The following is a 15,549-nucleotide window of genomic DNA, read 5'->3' as shown; positions in this document are numbered from 1 at the left end:
GGTCTCGAACTCCTGAGCTCAAACAATCCGCCCGCCTCGGCCTCCCAGAGTGCTAGGATTACAGGCGTGAGCCACCGCGCCCAGCCTATACTTCTTTTTATTTATTTTTTTTTACCTTCCATTCCTTCTGTGTGGATAAAACATATATATTTCTTAAACTCAAAGACCATGGACATAAATTTAAATAAGCCAAGTTAATTTAACAGAGATTTATCGAAAAACTCAGTATATTCAAGATACTTTATAAAGTTGGGAGGCTACAAAGGTAAGCAAATTCCTGTTCTGGGTGTTCCCTGTTGAGTGGCAGAGGCCAACACACAACAGTGCAATGCACGAGTGCTATATTTGCATATATAGAGACATCTACAGTAGCATGGGGGAGCAGCTAATGCAGCCTAGGGACGTGAAGTCAGGGGACAAGAGCATGGGTGAGCTCAATGGAGTCTTGAAGGATGAGCACGTGAGGTGGCAAGGAGGATGGCAAAGTTAACGTGAGGCAGAGGGAACGTCGAGTATGAAAACAGGAAAGGAAGCAGTGAGGATAGGTGGAAAATACATTTATACGTAACGATGAAGAGGAGTAAAACTGCAGGGGGAGTGCAAGTTGGGATTTGAAACTTGTACCTTTATATACTTTCTGAATTGAGAGATAATGTGAGAATGAAATGAGTAGGGAAGGAGGAACGATGCTTGAGAAGTAGTTTTTAGAAGTAGAAGGAATTATTCTAAAAAGCAGAAGTCTACAAGTACTTTCTATTATTGAAAATTCGGCCCTTGAATTAACCTCTTGTTCATTCTGTCTTCCCCTTGACTATCTGGTGTGCAACCTGACTAATGCTGTATCCATCTGTCCCACTCTAATCTGCCTCCTTTCTTCAATTACTAAAGTTCTACCTATTTTTCAACAAGCAGGTCAAGTTCCACCTCTTCCAATGAAGCCTTCCCAAAAGGATCAATTCATCCCTACCTCCTCAGAAATCTTAACTATTGGAGAGCTAGGGAACGGGAGGAGAGAAGTTGTTAATCCTTAGAGCTGGGGACACAAATTCAAAAGCCCATAAAGGCCAGGTCACAAGGCTTGTTGTGGTACAAAACAAAATGTGAGGCCTGTGGTCAGAGGAAGAGTACAAATCCAGCCTACACATATAAAACAAAGACACAGACAGCTTTGGCTGGCTGTCACTTTGACTGTCTGAATGGATTTTTTCCCAATGCCTTACCAAAAAGTCCTTCTTATAGTAAACCTAAAAGGTGATTATCTAGCCTAGAGGTTCTCAACCAGGATTGATTCTGCCCCACAAGGGGCATTTGGCAATCTTTGAAGACACTTTTGGTTGTTATAACTTGGGGAGGAGGTGCTACTAGCATCTAGTGGGCAGAGGCCAGGGATGTTGCTAAACATCCTCAATGCACAGGACATCTCCCCCATTACGAGAATTATTCAGCCCCAAATGTTAAAGCACCAAGGTTGAGAAACCGTGATCTAGCTACTGCACAAATTCTTGACAAGACAAAATGCTCTTTAAAGAAGCTTATTCTCTTACCAGGTAGTTTTCATTGCCAGAAATCTGGAGGCGGAACTGTTTCCCGTATTTTCTTTTCATTTCCTTTCTTTTTTTTTGGAGACAGAGTCTCACTCTGTTGCCCGGGCTAGAGTGCCGTGGTGTCAGCCTAGCTCACAGCAACCTCAAACTCCTGGGCTCAAGCAATCCTCCTGCCTTAGCCTCCTCAGTGGCTGGGATTACAGGCATGCGCCATCATGCCTGGATAATTTTTTCTATTTTCAGTTGTTTGGCTCATTTCTTTCTATTTTTTTTTTTTTTCAGTATAGACAGGGTCTCGCTCTTGCTCAGGCTGGTCTCAAACTCTTGAGCTCAAGCAGTCCTCCCGCCTCGGCCTCCCAGAGTCCTAGGATTACAGTTGTGAGCCACAGCACCCGGCCCCCAGTATTTTCTGTCATTTAAACCTAGTTTTATTTTCTGGTTACTTCTATTCTCTAGGATATATAAAAGACTATTGATGGTGGTTCTTATACTAGATCCATACCTTTCTTCAGTAGCCTACCATGTATCATATGTGGACTTGTTTTATGATGGCTAAGCATACCATATTTTTTTATCTGTCTTGACAATTATTCTCTCTTTACTTTATTACTGTCTTGATAGTAGGAAGACCATGGTCCTTGTTGGAGAAGAAAACAAAACTGGAGTAGAATAACTGTATCTTTTGTCAGCCAATATCATACCATTTTCTATAAGCAGCAGGTCTACCTATCTTTGCTGTTGTCTTTTTCCCAAAATAGAACTTTAGAAGTCCTTCATAGTATTGAGGATATATTTCTTGGGTCTTTGCTCATCTGAGGTTTAAGCACACTACACCTGAAGACTTATAACTAAATTACTTCTTAATCACCAGCTGCTTCCTTCATTTTTACTGTTTTGTAAGTCTCAACCAATGTAGCTATAAATTGAATTAAAAATGTTAGAATCTTTTTACTCCTTGTATACAATATTACAGCCAGTAAAATATACTTAGGGCCAAGATATCATTTCTATTTATATATTTATTTATTTTTTTAGAGACAGGGTCTTGCTATGTCACTGAGGCTGGAGTACAGTGGTGTGATCGTAGCTCACTAATCTCAAACTCCTGGGCAAAAGTGATTCTTCCATCTTAGCCACCTAAGTATTAATATGTAGGGCTACAGGTACAAGTCATCATGTCTGGCTAATTTTTTTAGTAGTTTTTTTGTAGAGACGGGTCTCACTATGTTGCCCAGGCTGGTTTCGAACTCCTCAGTGAGCCTCCCACCTTGGCCTCCCAAAGTGCTATATTTTTTAATGTTTTTCTCTGTTTTTAAACTGATCTTCTTAAAAGTTATTAATAACAAACAAACTATGATATAGATCTGAGTATGCTTCTTTCCTTCCTTTCTCAAATCATTAGGCACTCTGCTAACTTCTTGCCTGTGAGATGCTTACAGTCTTCTGTATTTGGGAAGAGGGAAGGAAAGGATATGACTGACAAATAAACAGATGAAATTAATGCACCAAGGTGGTCAGTGTATTATGAATACCAGATTATGAACTTGGTATATTCTGGATACTAGTCCTTTGCCAGTTATATGGGGTTATAAATATCTTCTTTGAGTCTTTGTCTTGCCTTTTAACTTGTTTATGGTACCTTTCGTAAGTTTCAGATTTTAATGCAAATATTAACTTGTCCTTTGTCTTTTTTTAAGAGGCCATACAGATATTCTCATTTTCACATTTACATCATCAAAACACCTCGAGTTTATTTTTATGCACTATATGAGATAAGGATCTAATTTAATTTTTTCCTCCTCATGGACAGCTAAAATGTACCAGCATGTATTACAGAGGCCATCTTCTCCCCACTGATTGCTACCTCTGTCTTTTACTAAGTTTCTATATATGACTGGGTGTGTTTCTGGGCTATTATGCTTCTATTGGTAGAACTATCTATCTGCATGCCAGTTTCACACTGTTTTAATTTCCAAAGTTTTGTTTTAAATCTTGATATCTGGCAGAGTAAGTATAGCCTCATTTTTCTTCAAGATTATATTGATGCTTCTAAAATAAATTTCGTATCTGTTTGTCAAATTTCCAAGTTGCAATTTTGTTGGAATGCCACTGGATTCACTGATTAATTTTGGAACAACTGTCACCTTTTTATTAGCAACAACCCCTTAGAAAATATAATTTCTTTAAATTCATGAATATTTTTTGTTTATATTTTCTTTTTGCCTTTCAATTATGATTTATAATTTTCTAAGTTTTGCACATTGTGAACGTATTTGGAAATTATATTTTCTAAGGGGTTGTTACTAATAAAAAGGATTGCCATTAATTTTTGTTTCTTGTTCTTTTATCTAAAACCTTTACTGAAATTTGTTCTAAGTTCCCTATAGATTCATTTTTTATGTAAGCAGTCATATTATCTACATATGACAATTTTGTTTCTTTCTCATGTTTGCTTTCTATATTTCAAAATGACTTAATTTTTTAGTGTGCTAATGGTATTCTCTTTTTTTGTCGATATTGATATGAATTTAGTCACTTGAAATATACAACCTGTCATTTAATAGGATTTAAGGCAGGAGAAAGAGTAGACATGCTGTATCAGTTTACTATTTGATCTCAATTATGAGCTTATCCATGTGACTTTAAGTAATACATTTAAACCTCAATTTCTTGATTTTTATCAGGTACTGTTATTGCCAACTCACAGCCATTTACTCTCCCCTTCTTCCTTGAAGACAGAATAGGATTCTGTTCAGCTGATCAATCCAAATCACGACTCCAGGGGTAATATGAGCGCTCTAAGTCAATCCTTGCCAGCAAGTGGTTAAGGTTGTACATGTGACTCAGTTCTGGCTAGCCAGACATGTGAAGTCTTATTTTTTTTTCCTTTTTCTCCTTCTTTTTTCTTTTTTTTGGGGGGAGGGTTAGGGGAGGAAGAAAGCCTTCTGGAAAAAGTTTCCTGGCATTTGAAAAGAGCTGCATAGGAAAGAAACAGTCCCTTTTCTCCTGTTAGATATAGTTTTGTTTGCATGTGATATCTGTAATCATGGCATACCAAGGATTACCGGGCTAACAAGAAAAATAAATTTCTAACTGACAGCCACTGAGAGTGGTATGAACCCTGTTTCTAAGGTTACTAACATGAATATCTCTCCTACAGAGATGTTTACCTAGCACTTAAAAGAAGCTGAGCAAACAAAAGAAGGTAAACTGACATTAAAATTCACTGCCCGTAAAAGGTTTTTGAATATTGTTTAAACAGCCTTAAAAAAGTTCCTCAGCAGAGAGTAGGAGTGTGAACTTCCCCCACTTCCTCTAACAGAGACGGCACTGGATGCCTCCTGTTACCAAGAGGAAAGAAGAGACTAACTTCTGTGATCAATCTGCTATGTAAAAAACAAAAAAAAAAGCCAACACAACAGTTTCTCAGCTGTCTTCTGCTAATCGGGCTACATCATAAATCCCTCCTACCTGGGCTCAACATGTCCTAATAAAGAGTCAGGTTGTTTGGCCTCAGGGCCAGCTCCTCCCTTTATTTCTGGCGCTGCACCCTCTCTCTCTTCCCAGAACGAGTAAATAAACTTTGTGCTTCTTTCTGTCCTAAACTTTGAGAAATCTTTCTCACTGGCACAGGGATTTCACACCCTAACAGGTTCTTGATAACATACCTGAACCTCTGAAATAACCACACCTGGACCTGCCTCTATTTTGGATTATCTTAACATTTGAATCAAAGTATTTTCTTTATTGTTTTACTACTTTGAGTTGATCTTTTTTCTTTCCTTGCTGTTGAAAGCATCTTACCTGAGACATTGACTGAGATAAGCCTTGGCCAGACTTGCTCACAGAAAGCCCTTAAGGGGACACACATGTAAAACTCCTGGCACCTGAAGTGCAAGCAAAGCTGAGCAGCCCATTGCTGAGACAGCCAGAACTTACGGCCCAGAACACAGAGAGCAGGCCTGGACATGTGACTTGCGAGGGAGAGTTACTATCTTATGTGGTAGCAGAAGCTGTTTTTGTGTATTGACATATGTGGGGGCTTAAAACATACTGAGTCCAAATTCTGCGTTTCTTCAACTTGGTGGATACTTCACTCTTTTGGACTAATGAGGCCATCAAACTTTGGATGTCTTCACGAGATTTAAAGGAAGCAAAGGGCAGCAACATTCACCTATTTGTAAACTTATCTTCATGTTATAGGCTTTGCAGGGCTTCTCTGCTCATCAGCTGCTTTAAGAGCAAATGGAGGCAAAACAACTTTTTTCTGAAGCGAGTATGAATCACCATTCCATCTATGCACAAAACTGACCTAGATCCTTGGTCTGGCCTTGCTCACTGAACCTGCAACATTAGGCAGTATTTACTGAACTTGAGCTTGTAAAATGAGGAAATCAGCATATCTACATTTTCCTCTACTTTTTTGATTTAGCCCTGCAGTGTTATTTAACTTTTTAGGTATTTATGTTTTGACTACCCCAAACAGACCGTAAGTTCAGAAAATTGCCTGGACCTTTATTCTTTCCATTCCTGACAGTACCTAGTACAGTTCTCCTAAATATGTTTTGTGAAAAATTAAATATGGGGAAACTATTAAGCATTTCTTATTCTTGTGTCCTCTACCTAAAGATGAACAGCAAGCTATAACGACTAGTAGTTTATCTTCAACTAACACCCCAGAACATGTAACTCCCTCTCTGTTTCTCTTTTCCTCTCTCTTCCCTTAATACTTCTTTGAGTTGTTTATTCTGCCCCAGGATTTTAAAAATTATTCCTTTCTTTGCTATTTTACCATTTAAAAATTTTTTCCTCTCTCATCTCACCCTTTGCCTTCCTTCTTTCACCATCTTCTTCTTTTTAAGTTGAATAAAAGCACATTTTATATCATCTGTTATATTTATTGAATATAATTTTATAATAATAGTTTGTATGTGCTAAGTGCTATAATATGCCAGGCACTGTGTTAAGGGCTTCACATGCTTTATCTTGTTTAATCCACACAACTACCTGTGAGGTCAAGGAATTATTTATTAGACTCTTTACAGATGAGGAAGGAGAAGCTTTAAAAGGGTAAATAATTTGATTAAGGCAACCCATCTAAATTTAGAACTGGGGCTTGAAGCTAGAACTAACTCTTTTAACCATTATAATACTGCCTTTCCAACATGATTTATCTCCTTTCTCTCCCTTCTTGAATTAGTAAGGCTCCAGGGAATTTCTTTACACAGTTTTTTAAAAATCCAAAGCAATATACATAATATACAGAAGGACTGAAAACAAGAAGCAACAATCCGCAGCCCAGTCCCATTCCCTCAGCAGACACTGGTCACCACTTGCTTTTGTGGTCCTAGAGGACTCTCCATTCTGCAGCTTATACGATCTGAAGTATTATGCCACTGTACCTACTCATTTCCTGTCACGAGAGAGAAGATTTAACTCACTGACAATTTCCAGGCCCTCAAACTATCCTTTCTTTCACTCTCCTAATAACGTCACTAGGCATCAATCTCTCCAACTTTGAACAAGATAAACTATACTTTTTATCCCAACAATCATAAACAGTATCTCTTGATGTTCCACTTTGTAAATTAAGCTTTCTCTTTATCAATTTAATAACTGTATAATGTTCATTCTGAAGGGTTTGTATCTCAAAAAGCAAAAATTAAATTCCTTCTAAGTTTCGAAGTGCTTTGTTATGAGCCAGTAGCCTTTAATTGAATGAAGGTCCCTTATCCCTATCCTAGCAGGCCAAAGATGGTTATGTGAGTCTTTCATGAAGGTTCTGGGAGTGGACTTTATTGTAGCAATTGGGCTGTCTTATTGCTGAGACTTGGCACATACCTTTAAAAAGTATGGACTCCTGAACAAAAGCACTCACCTGCTGTTGTCCCTGTAATCGCTGTTGTAGTTGAAGTCGAAGTTGGTTAGGTGCAGCTGGAGGTCTGTTTAGGGTTTGCCTGGGCTGCATGCCCATACCAGGTGAAAAAGCACCTCGGGGAGGTGTTACTTGAACAGGCATAGTCCCCAGTGAAGGTTTTTGCCTGACCATGCCTTGGAAAGGGCTAGGGAGATTGGCAGTAGGAGAAGGAGAAGAGTAAGGCTGGGAATAAAGGTTGGGTCTTTCTTCCATCATCAAAGGTGGTGTTGCTTGTTGTGGTGGAAATCTCTCTGACAACACATCTAATCCACCCCCCTGTTAGAAAATAAGCCAAAACATTTTACAAATAAATTTCTGCCAATAAACAACATGCTTTTCTATATAATTTTGGAGGTTATCGCTAGAAAGTGTCATCATAATATATTCATTCTGAATTCATGCTCTCTAGAAGTTTGCTACCTAAAGGAATCATTTATAAAAGTTGCTTTTAAAATGGAGTAATAGATTAACTGAAATAGTCACTATCTCAGTAAACAGATAAAAATATGGTTAAAATAAAGGCTTTAAATCAATGAAATGAAGCCAAAAGGTTTGAAAACAACTTCATTGCAAAGCCTAAGAATCAATAAACTTCACATTTAACAGGTTCCTATAAGATGCAGATTCTTAGAGGAAGGATCAAGCAGGCATTTTTCTATCTCAAATATAGAATCCATGCTTTTATTTGAAAAAATTGATAGCTGACATGACAGAAGGCCATAGAGTGATGACTTTCAAACGTTTTCACTATTACCCACTGTAAGAAATATATTTTAAATTGTGACCTGTTGTGTGTATGTATTTGTGCATGTAACTGGGGAGAGTTTCACGAAGCATAATTTTCTCTTTTTATGGGCCATACACTCTGATACTTCGTATTCTACACTATTCTACTCCATTGTAAAAATGCTGGTCATGTACACTAAATTGATTTTATCACCCCACAGTCTAAAAGATGCTAACCAGGAAGTTAGAATGTCATGAATATATACGTTGAAGACACTTGTGAATGAAGGATAAATTAAGTCCTAAAATAAGAAGTGAATATATAAATCTGGGTTCTATTCTAGCTGGAGCTTGTAAGATTCTGTTCCATAGTGAAAAGCTAAGACTTACTCATAATTCTTGATTATTATGGTATTTCTTGTTTGTTTAAAAAGCCATTATTTAACTATTATATATTTTGATAATTTTCACAAGGGGTAAATTATAAAAGTTAGCTAAAGCATAGAAGGAACAATATTAAAAAATTTTGCTTAAAAATCATTTTGTAGTTTCTCAGGAATGCATCATGTAAATAATGATGACCTTAACAAATACCTGAACAAGTTTGTCAATTCCCAGAGCTCTGTCCAGTTCAGCTAGCTCAGTTTCATCTTTGCCACTGAGGAAGGATACCAGCTGTTCAAGAAGAGCCTTCTCATCATTTCTTCCTTCTACTGTTGTTGGTGGACAGAGGAGCTCATCTAATTGTGAACTAATACACTGGCTGCAGGATCAAAAGATAAGAAAGTTTCAGACTGATATAGCAAATAATTATTCAATCTTAAGAATGCAAACATATACACACATGTATATATGCAAATCTGGTTCTAGAAAATTCTTTTGAGATGCTTGGCAATTAATTCCAATGCAATGAAATATTCTATGCTTAATGTGCAGAACGTAAATGAATATTTGGTATGTAGCTTGAATATATTTTTCATTTTTTTATCAATCACTGAACTTTTTGCTTCCATATTCATGTTAGCTTAAACAAATGGTCTGAAAAATTAACCAAACACAGTTAAGAAAGGGGAAAAAATTTTTAATAAAAGTAAAAAATACAAATCAGCCAAAAACTCAGGAAAAAATCATTTAGCCTATATTCATATTTTTTCTATTTTATGGTTGCCATTAACTGTTGATAACTAAACCATAATCAAAACAGTATATATTATATTACTTAATTTTCAAAGATGATCAAATCATCTTGATAATATGACATGGTTACCATTTACAAAAGAAATCAAACTGGAAAAATGAAATATGCTAGGTGTTAAGCAATAAAACAAATTGTTCATTACTTACATGTAGTAAATATGCAGTCTAATCTAAACTGATACTAATTGATAGATAAAACAGAAATATACAGAAAATAATACTAATAACACTAATATAATAATATAAGGATTCTTCCTCTGGGAAGGTAAATGGGAATACAATTCATAGTAAAGGCTCTGAGTCTAAACCACACTCAATACTATCTAGTCATCCTTTGGTTGCTCTGTATGAGATGTACTCTATACTATGGAATACAGCTGCCTGTGTGGATTAAGAAATTAAATTTTAATCAGGATGGGACACTAAGTAGATGTAAAAAGTACTTTCCTTCCTTATACATTCTTGCTCCAAACAGAAATACTGAACAAAATAATTATATAACTAAAAGCTCAAGAGCAACATAATTGTAATGAGGCCAATTCATTTGCAGGTCCCAGAAAAATCATGGTAATGAACCAAAGCAAAATAATAGATGAAATACAAAACAATAGCTGAATGCTGTATGAATTTCTTGGTGATTACAATGTTCACTTAGCCCTGTGGTCATGCAGTAAATAAATCCGTTTAACTCAGTGTCTTTCTTCCTACCTTTTTTTCATTAAACATTTACATCTATTAATATTTCACAAAATATCAAGATAAACTGGAATCCAGTTTGCGAAAAGCAGTTCTTTGTTTAGAAGTTGAGATCTGATATCTTGTAAAATACAAAATGTATTACTTACTCTTCTGGTTTATTCTGATTTACAGCTGTCATTGTATTATTTGTCCATGGAACCTGATCACCTGCTCCTGGCTGTCCAAACTGGTTATCGATTGCTTCCAATTCCAGCTCAGGTAATCCTGATTTAAGAAAAGGTAAGAAGTCATTGTCACAATGGAGGATAAAATGAGTAATTTTTCAGAAGTAATATGTCTTAGAGTGACATTTTCCCTATAAAATATTACTTCAATGATAAAAAGATTACTTATTTGGAAACTTAAACTATCTAGAATGTGGCCATATGATGAAAAGTAAGTGAGAAAGCGAGAAAAGATTTCTGAATCAAAGAAAATCTGATGTTAAAAAGTTTGTACATTGGTTGATGTCACCCAGAATCCCTCAGGACTTTATCAGAAATTATTTGTTTTAAAGACAAATACAACAGTTTTGGTTAACTGCTTTTTCAGTCACAGCACATTAGAATATGCTCTACATAGGAACTGTGTCATCACCATGAAATTGGAGTGACAAGCAAAAGATAAAATACATCCTATAAGAGGCAGTAACAAAAAATAGAGTCAAGGTCATTTAGCAAATGGACAAAGCTCTATAGTTGTTAATTTGAGGATATTACACTATACTGTAACAGTATAATAACCAAGACTTACAATGACAGCTCAAATGAAAAAAGAATTTGGATTATGTTTTATAATTGAAGAAAATAGAACACACATTTTAGAAAGTTTTTCTGTAGGACTTTTTAGGAAAGCTTTATGATTATCTCTTTACTATTTATACTAGAAAACAATAAATAACCTAAATTCCAGAAATTTAGGGACTAACTAATAAATTATAGTATAGATATTAACAATATACTGTTAAATGAAAAAGAAAAAGGCACATTCTAAAACATTATGTTCAAGGTGACTCTTTTTTTACAAACTATTTCATATATATTAACAGAAAAAAATTCTGGGAGGACAGAGATATATATATATACGGAAACGCACACATGCATATACCTTTGGTTCATTTTAGGTAGTGAAATTAAAGATTACTTTTCTTTTTATAATGGTTATTTGTAATTTATAAATGAATATGTATTAATCAATCATTGTTATGGGCTAAATTGCACCTCCCCGCCAATTCATGTGTTGAAGTCCTAACTCCTAGTACCTGACAATGTGACTGTATTTGGAGACAGGACCTTTAAAGAGGTGATTAAGGTAAAACGGGTCATTACAGTGGGCCCCAATCCAACATCACTAGTGTCTTTATAGGAAGAGGAGATTAGGACACAGACGATACCTGTCTGTGAGGATAGAGAAGGTGGCCATCTCCAAGCCAAGGAGAGGGGCCTCAGAAGAAACCAAACCTGCTGACACCTTCATCTTGGACTCCAACAGAAAATGAATTTCTGTTGTTTAAGCAACATGGTCTGTAGCATTTTGTTATAGCAGCCCTAGCAAGCTAACATAATCTTTTTTTTTAAGCTAAAAGAGCTTTGGAGTTTTAAGAGAAAGTTTATTTAGGTAGAATTCCTCATTCTCATTTAATGAATGAAGAATTAGTAGATTTAAGGATGCCCCCCAAAATGTATTTAATGCTGGCTACTGATCATTATTAACTACATAAAACATGTTAACCTTACTCTTAAATGAAATATACTCAATATTGAGTATAAATGAAAAGTAGAAGTCCATATAAACACATTCATTTTTTTTTTTTTCTTTTGGGTCTCGCTCTTGTTCAGGCTGCTGTTGAGCTCCCGAGCTCAAGCGATCCTCCTGCCTCTGCCTCCAACACATTCATTTTTAAATGCATATAATTACAGCTTTTAATTAAACTGGTCTCTATCATGACAAATGACAGAGAAATCAAATTCTGTAGGATTCTCAAAAACACAACAAATGAAAACAATTAAACTACAACAACAAAAGAAAATGGTGATAGGAAAATCATCACTTAATTCCTGTCATTATTTAAATCAGGAAGTTGGTTAAAGAAGGTTATCTAAAGCTGTCCTATTGCTCTGCTCCATACATTAATTCTTCAATCTTATTCCCTTTAAGAAATCCAACCTAGATAAAGTTAATTATATTTAAGAGTCTAAGAAAATTTACATGGCTATCTACTATCAATATAAAGTATTATAACATAGTTTATTAGACTCAATAATAGGACACAATATCTCACTTTACTAGTCTTGATAAAAACGTTAAAAAAATAAGCTGAATAAAATATTTTCAAAATAAAATAAGATTCAAGTGCTGAGTTCGGTGACTAGGCAAGCACAAACAAAAAAACCCAAACAAATCAAATTTTGATTCAATTAAAAGTTTTGCATAGGATATATGCTTAAAAGAAGTTGGTTTTTATTATAAAGACATTTCAACATTTTACAACTTCCTTTAGAAACTGCCTTCTATAAAAAGTGTGAAAGTGTGCTAGGATCTTTTAGGACATATACAAGCTATTTCCCTTTGTCCAGGGAATAAATGTACTATTTTTGGTCATGTTTGCATTCGTAACACAAACATGAGTAAGTATATATACATGTAATACAAGACAAGCACATTTTTGTTGGAGACAGGCAGCTGAAGTGGGGCCAGAAGACAAGCCCTTAGGGATCCCTGATCAAGCTATTAATATCAATATTTATCATCTTTGCAAAGGGCTCAACATCATACTTTCTCCAGTTAAAATCTGGTTAAAAGGGAAATTTATTATCCCCATTAGCCACACTGAACCCAGCAAAAAAAACCCTTATATTACTAAATAACTAAAAAATTTCTAGACACAAAATGGAGGGTATTATCTCAACCACAAGGGTGACTTTTGCACATTCTACTCCTCTAACAGTTGATTCAGAATCTACTAATTTTCTTCAGCTGTTGGTAAGGAAGTCTCAGATTTGTGTTATATTTGGCAGTAACTGTGAATAGCAGTTACAATTTTTTTTAAACTGCGATGTAGACAAAGGACTACTTTCACTAATATAAGATAACCCAATAACCCAATAAATGATCAGAGAATATGAACATAAATGAACATATAAAATCATTGAAAATGATCAATTTAATTCACAATAAAAGAAACATAGACTAAAACTACATTGAGATACTTAAAAAAAAACAAAACCATCAGATTGGCAAAGACAAGAAAGTACACAATTCAAAGTATTGGCAAGGATATACAGAAATAGAAATATTTTCAGATAGAGTGTAAACTTATATAATACCTGAGAAGGGCCATCTGGCAATATCTATCTATCCTTTGACCTAGCAATTCTATTCAGAACTTATATTTCAGATATATTCTCTTTTATGGTAAAATTATCTCTACATAACATTATTCATTTACAGCTTTAAAATAGCAAAAGATACCTTTTGCTTTTTTGGCAACTGGTTAAGTAAATTCTGGCACAACTATAAAAAAGTTGTACGAATTATAAAAAAGAATAAAGAAGCTCTTTATGTGCTGATACAGAATGACATCCAAGGAAAATTCAGTGAAAAAAAAGACTAAGATACAGAACAGCACATGTACATAGTATGAACTGTTTGTATAAAAAAAGGGGCCAGGTGTGGTGGCTCCCACCTATAATCCTAGCACTCTTGGAGGCCGAGGCAGGAGGATCACTTGAGCTCAGGAGTTCGAGACCGGCCTGAGCAACAGTAAGACCCATCTCTACTAACAATAGAAGTATTAGCCAGGCGTCGTGGCATGCACCTGTAGTCCCAGCTGCTCTGGAGGCTGAGGCAAGAGAATAGCTTGAGTCCAGGAGTTGGAGGTTACAGTGGGCTATGCTGACGCCACTGCACTCTACCCAGGGTGACAGAGCAAGACTGTCTCAAAAAAAAAAAAAAAAAAAAAAGGCGGAGGGAAATCTGTGTGTGTGTATATGTGTTTTTGGAAGGTAAAGAAGAAAAAAATACTACTTCTAGGAAGACACTTTTCATTACAAATTTTTAAAAAATTTTTTTGAATGTTGATGCATGTGAATATCTTAATTACTAAAAACATTAAAAAATACATTCAAGGTAACCCTCAAAAAAGATAAGTTAAAATGGATTTTTTAAGTACTAAAAATACTGTATGTGAAACTCATTATTTTTAGTTACACAATATTTTTAATATACTACAAATTAATAAGAAACAATCATCATCCCAAAATGTGTATGCTCGCACATAAAAACAACTGCCTCATGAGGTCATTCACTTACTCCAGTAATGTTATCAATGCTTAAATATTTTTGTAATTCTTCAGGAACTATCTTAATCAGCCCACAAGTTCTCTGAGAAAATAAATCTCATAGGTATATCTAATTTTAATTTTGATTTAAAAAAACCCAGTATTATTCTTCTTGGATCAATAAATTTGGATCCAAATAACTGCTAATTTTCAAAAGTCAAATCCACCCATAAGGAACAAAGATTTGAAGATAGTTAAAAGGACACAGCAAAGGTTTTGAAGGGATTGCCAAAGAGGCATGTTGTACACATTTTGATCAACAATAGCCTCATGAGATATCTATGCTGAAAAAGTAAAATTTATCTGGATGTGCACTGGTAGTACATTTCTAACAAAATTTTGTAAATCACTTGGCCACACTGCATGGGGGTGTGTGTGTGTGTCTGTGTGTGTGTGCGTGCATATAAAACGCATGTTTTGAAACCAGGCAGACTGAGATTTAAATCCTGGTTCTGCACATATTAACTGTGTAACTTTGGTCAAGTTTTTGTCCGTGTGTATGTGTGTGTGTGTGTGTGTGTTTCCTTTTCATTCTCTGGACTGTGGTTTTCTCATATTTAAATACAAACCTAAGGGGATTTTCTGGTTCAATGTGGCAGATTTATCACCTATATTTTATTCTCCCTCCAAAATTATCGCTGAAATAACTGAAGAAATAAAAAGGGAAAAGCAAATCTACAGCTGAAGGAAAGGCAAAAGTAGTACCATGGCAGCAGACTAAAACAATGAAGAATTTCTGAAACATAAAACACAGATGGAAGCAGATGGTGAAACTTCAACTAAATTTAAAAAAAACTTGCAAGAGGAGAAAGAGAAGGCTTTCCAAAAAGGAGAGATTTCCCAGAAGAACACCAGAACAACTCCAAGCTCAGTGGTCATTTGAGCAAGTAAAGGAATAGGCCATGGGTGACTACTGGAATGGTTAAAGGCTGCCTCTGGGCTGAGTACAGCTGACTCTGGCATCTGCCCATGGGATTACAATGGTGAAGTATATGACTCAAGGTGGGAGTGCTGCCCAGGGAATCTCCCAAAGTGGGTGCTAGGGCTTCCCCAAGGGATTTCCCTACCTCCAAACCCTATTCCCTCG

The 15,549-nt window shown here is 35.7% G+C and overlaps 1 protein-coding gene across 1 annotated transcript in view; it reads right to left on the bottom strand.

Annotated features, from left to right (window-relative positions):
• The window catches only part of NCOA1 (nuclear receptor coactivator 1), an 82,741-nt gene that overhangs the window by 38,115 nt on the left and 29,077 nt on the right, over window positions 1-15,549 (bottom strand). The window contains exons 6-8 of the mRNA XM_012652405.1: window positions 10,230-10,347; window positions 8,782-8,950; window positions 7,386-7,737 (exon numbers count right to left, since the gene is read on the bottom strand). Coding sequence (XP_012507859.1) covers window positions 7,386-7,737; window positions 8,782-8,950; window positions 10,230-10,347 — 639 coding nt within the window. The remainder of the gene's footprint in view (window positions 1-7,385; window positions 7,738-8,781; window positions 8,951-10,229; window positions 10,348-15,549) is intronic.

The sequence above is a fragment of the Propithecus coquereli genome, unplaced genomic scaffold, assembly GCF_000956105.1.
Source record: "Propithecus coquereli isolate 6110/MARCELLA unplaced genomic scaffold, Pcoq_1.0 Scaffold39, whole genome shotgun sequence".
NCBI classification, from domain to species: Eukaryota; Metazoa; Chordata; class Mammalia; order Primates; family Indriidae; genus Propithecus; species Propithecus coquereli.
This window is presented reverse-complemented; position numbering and strand designations above follow the sequence as displayed.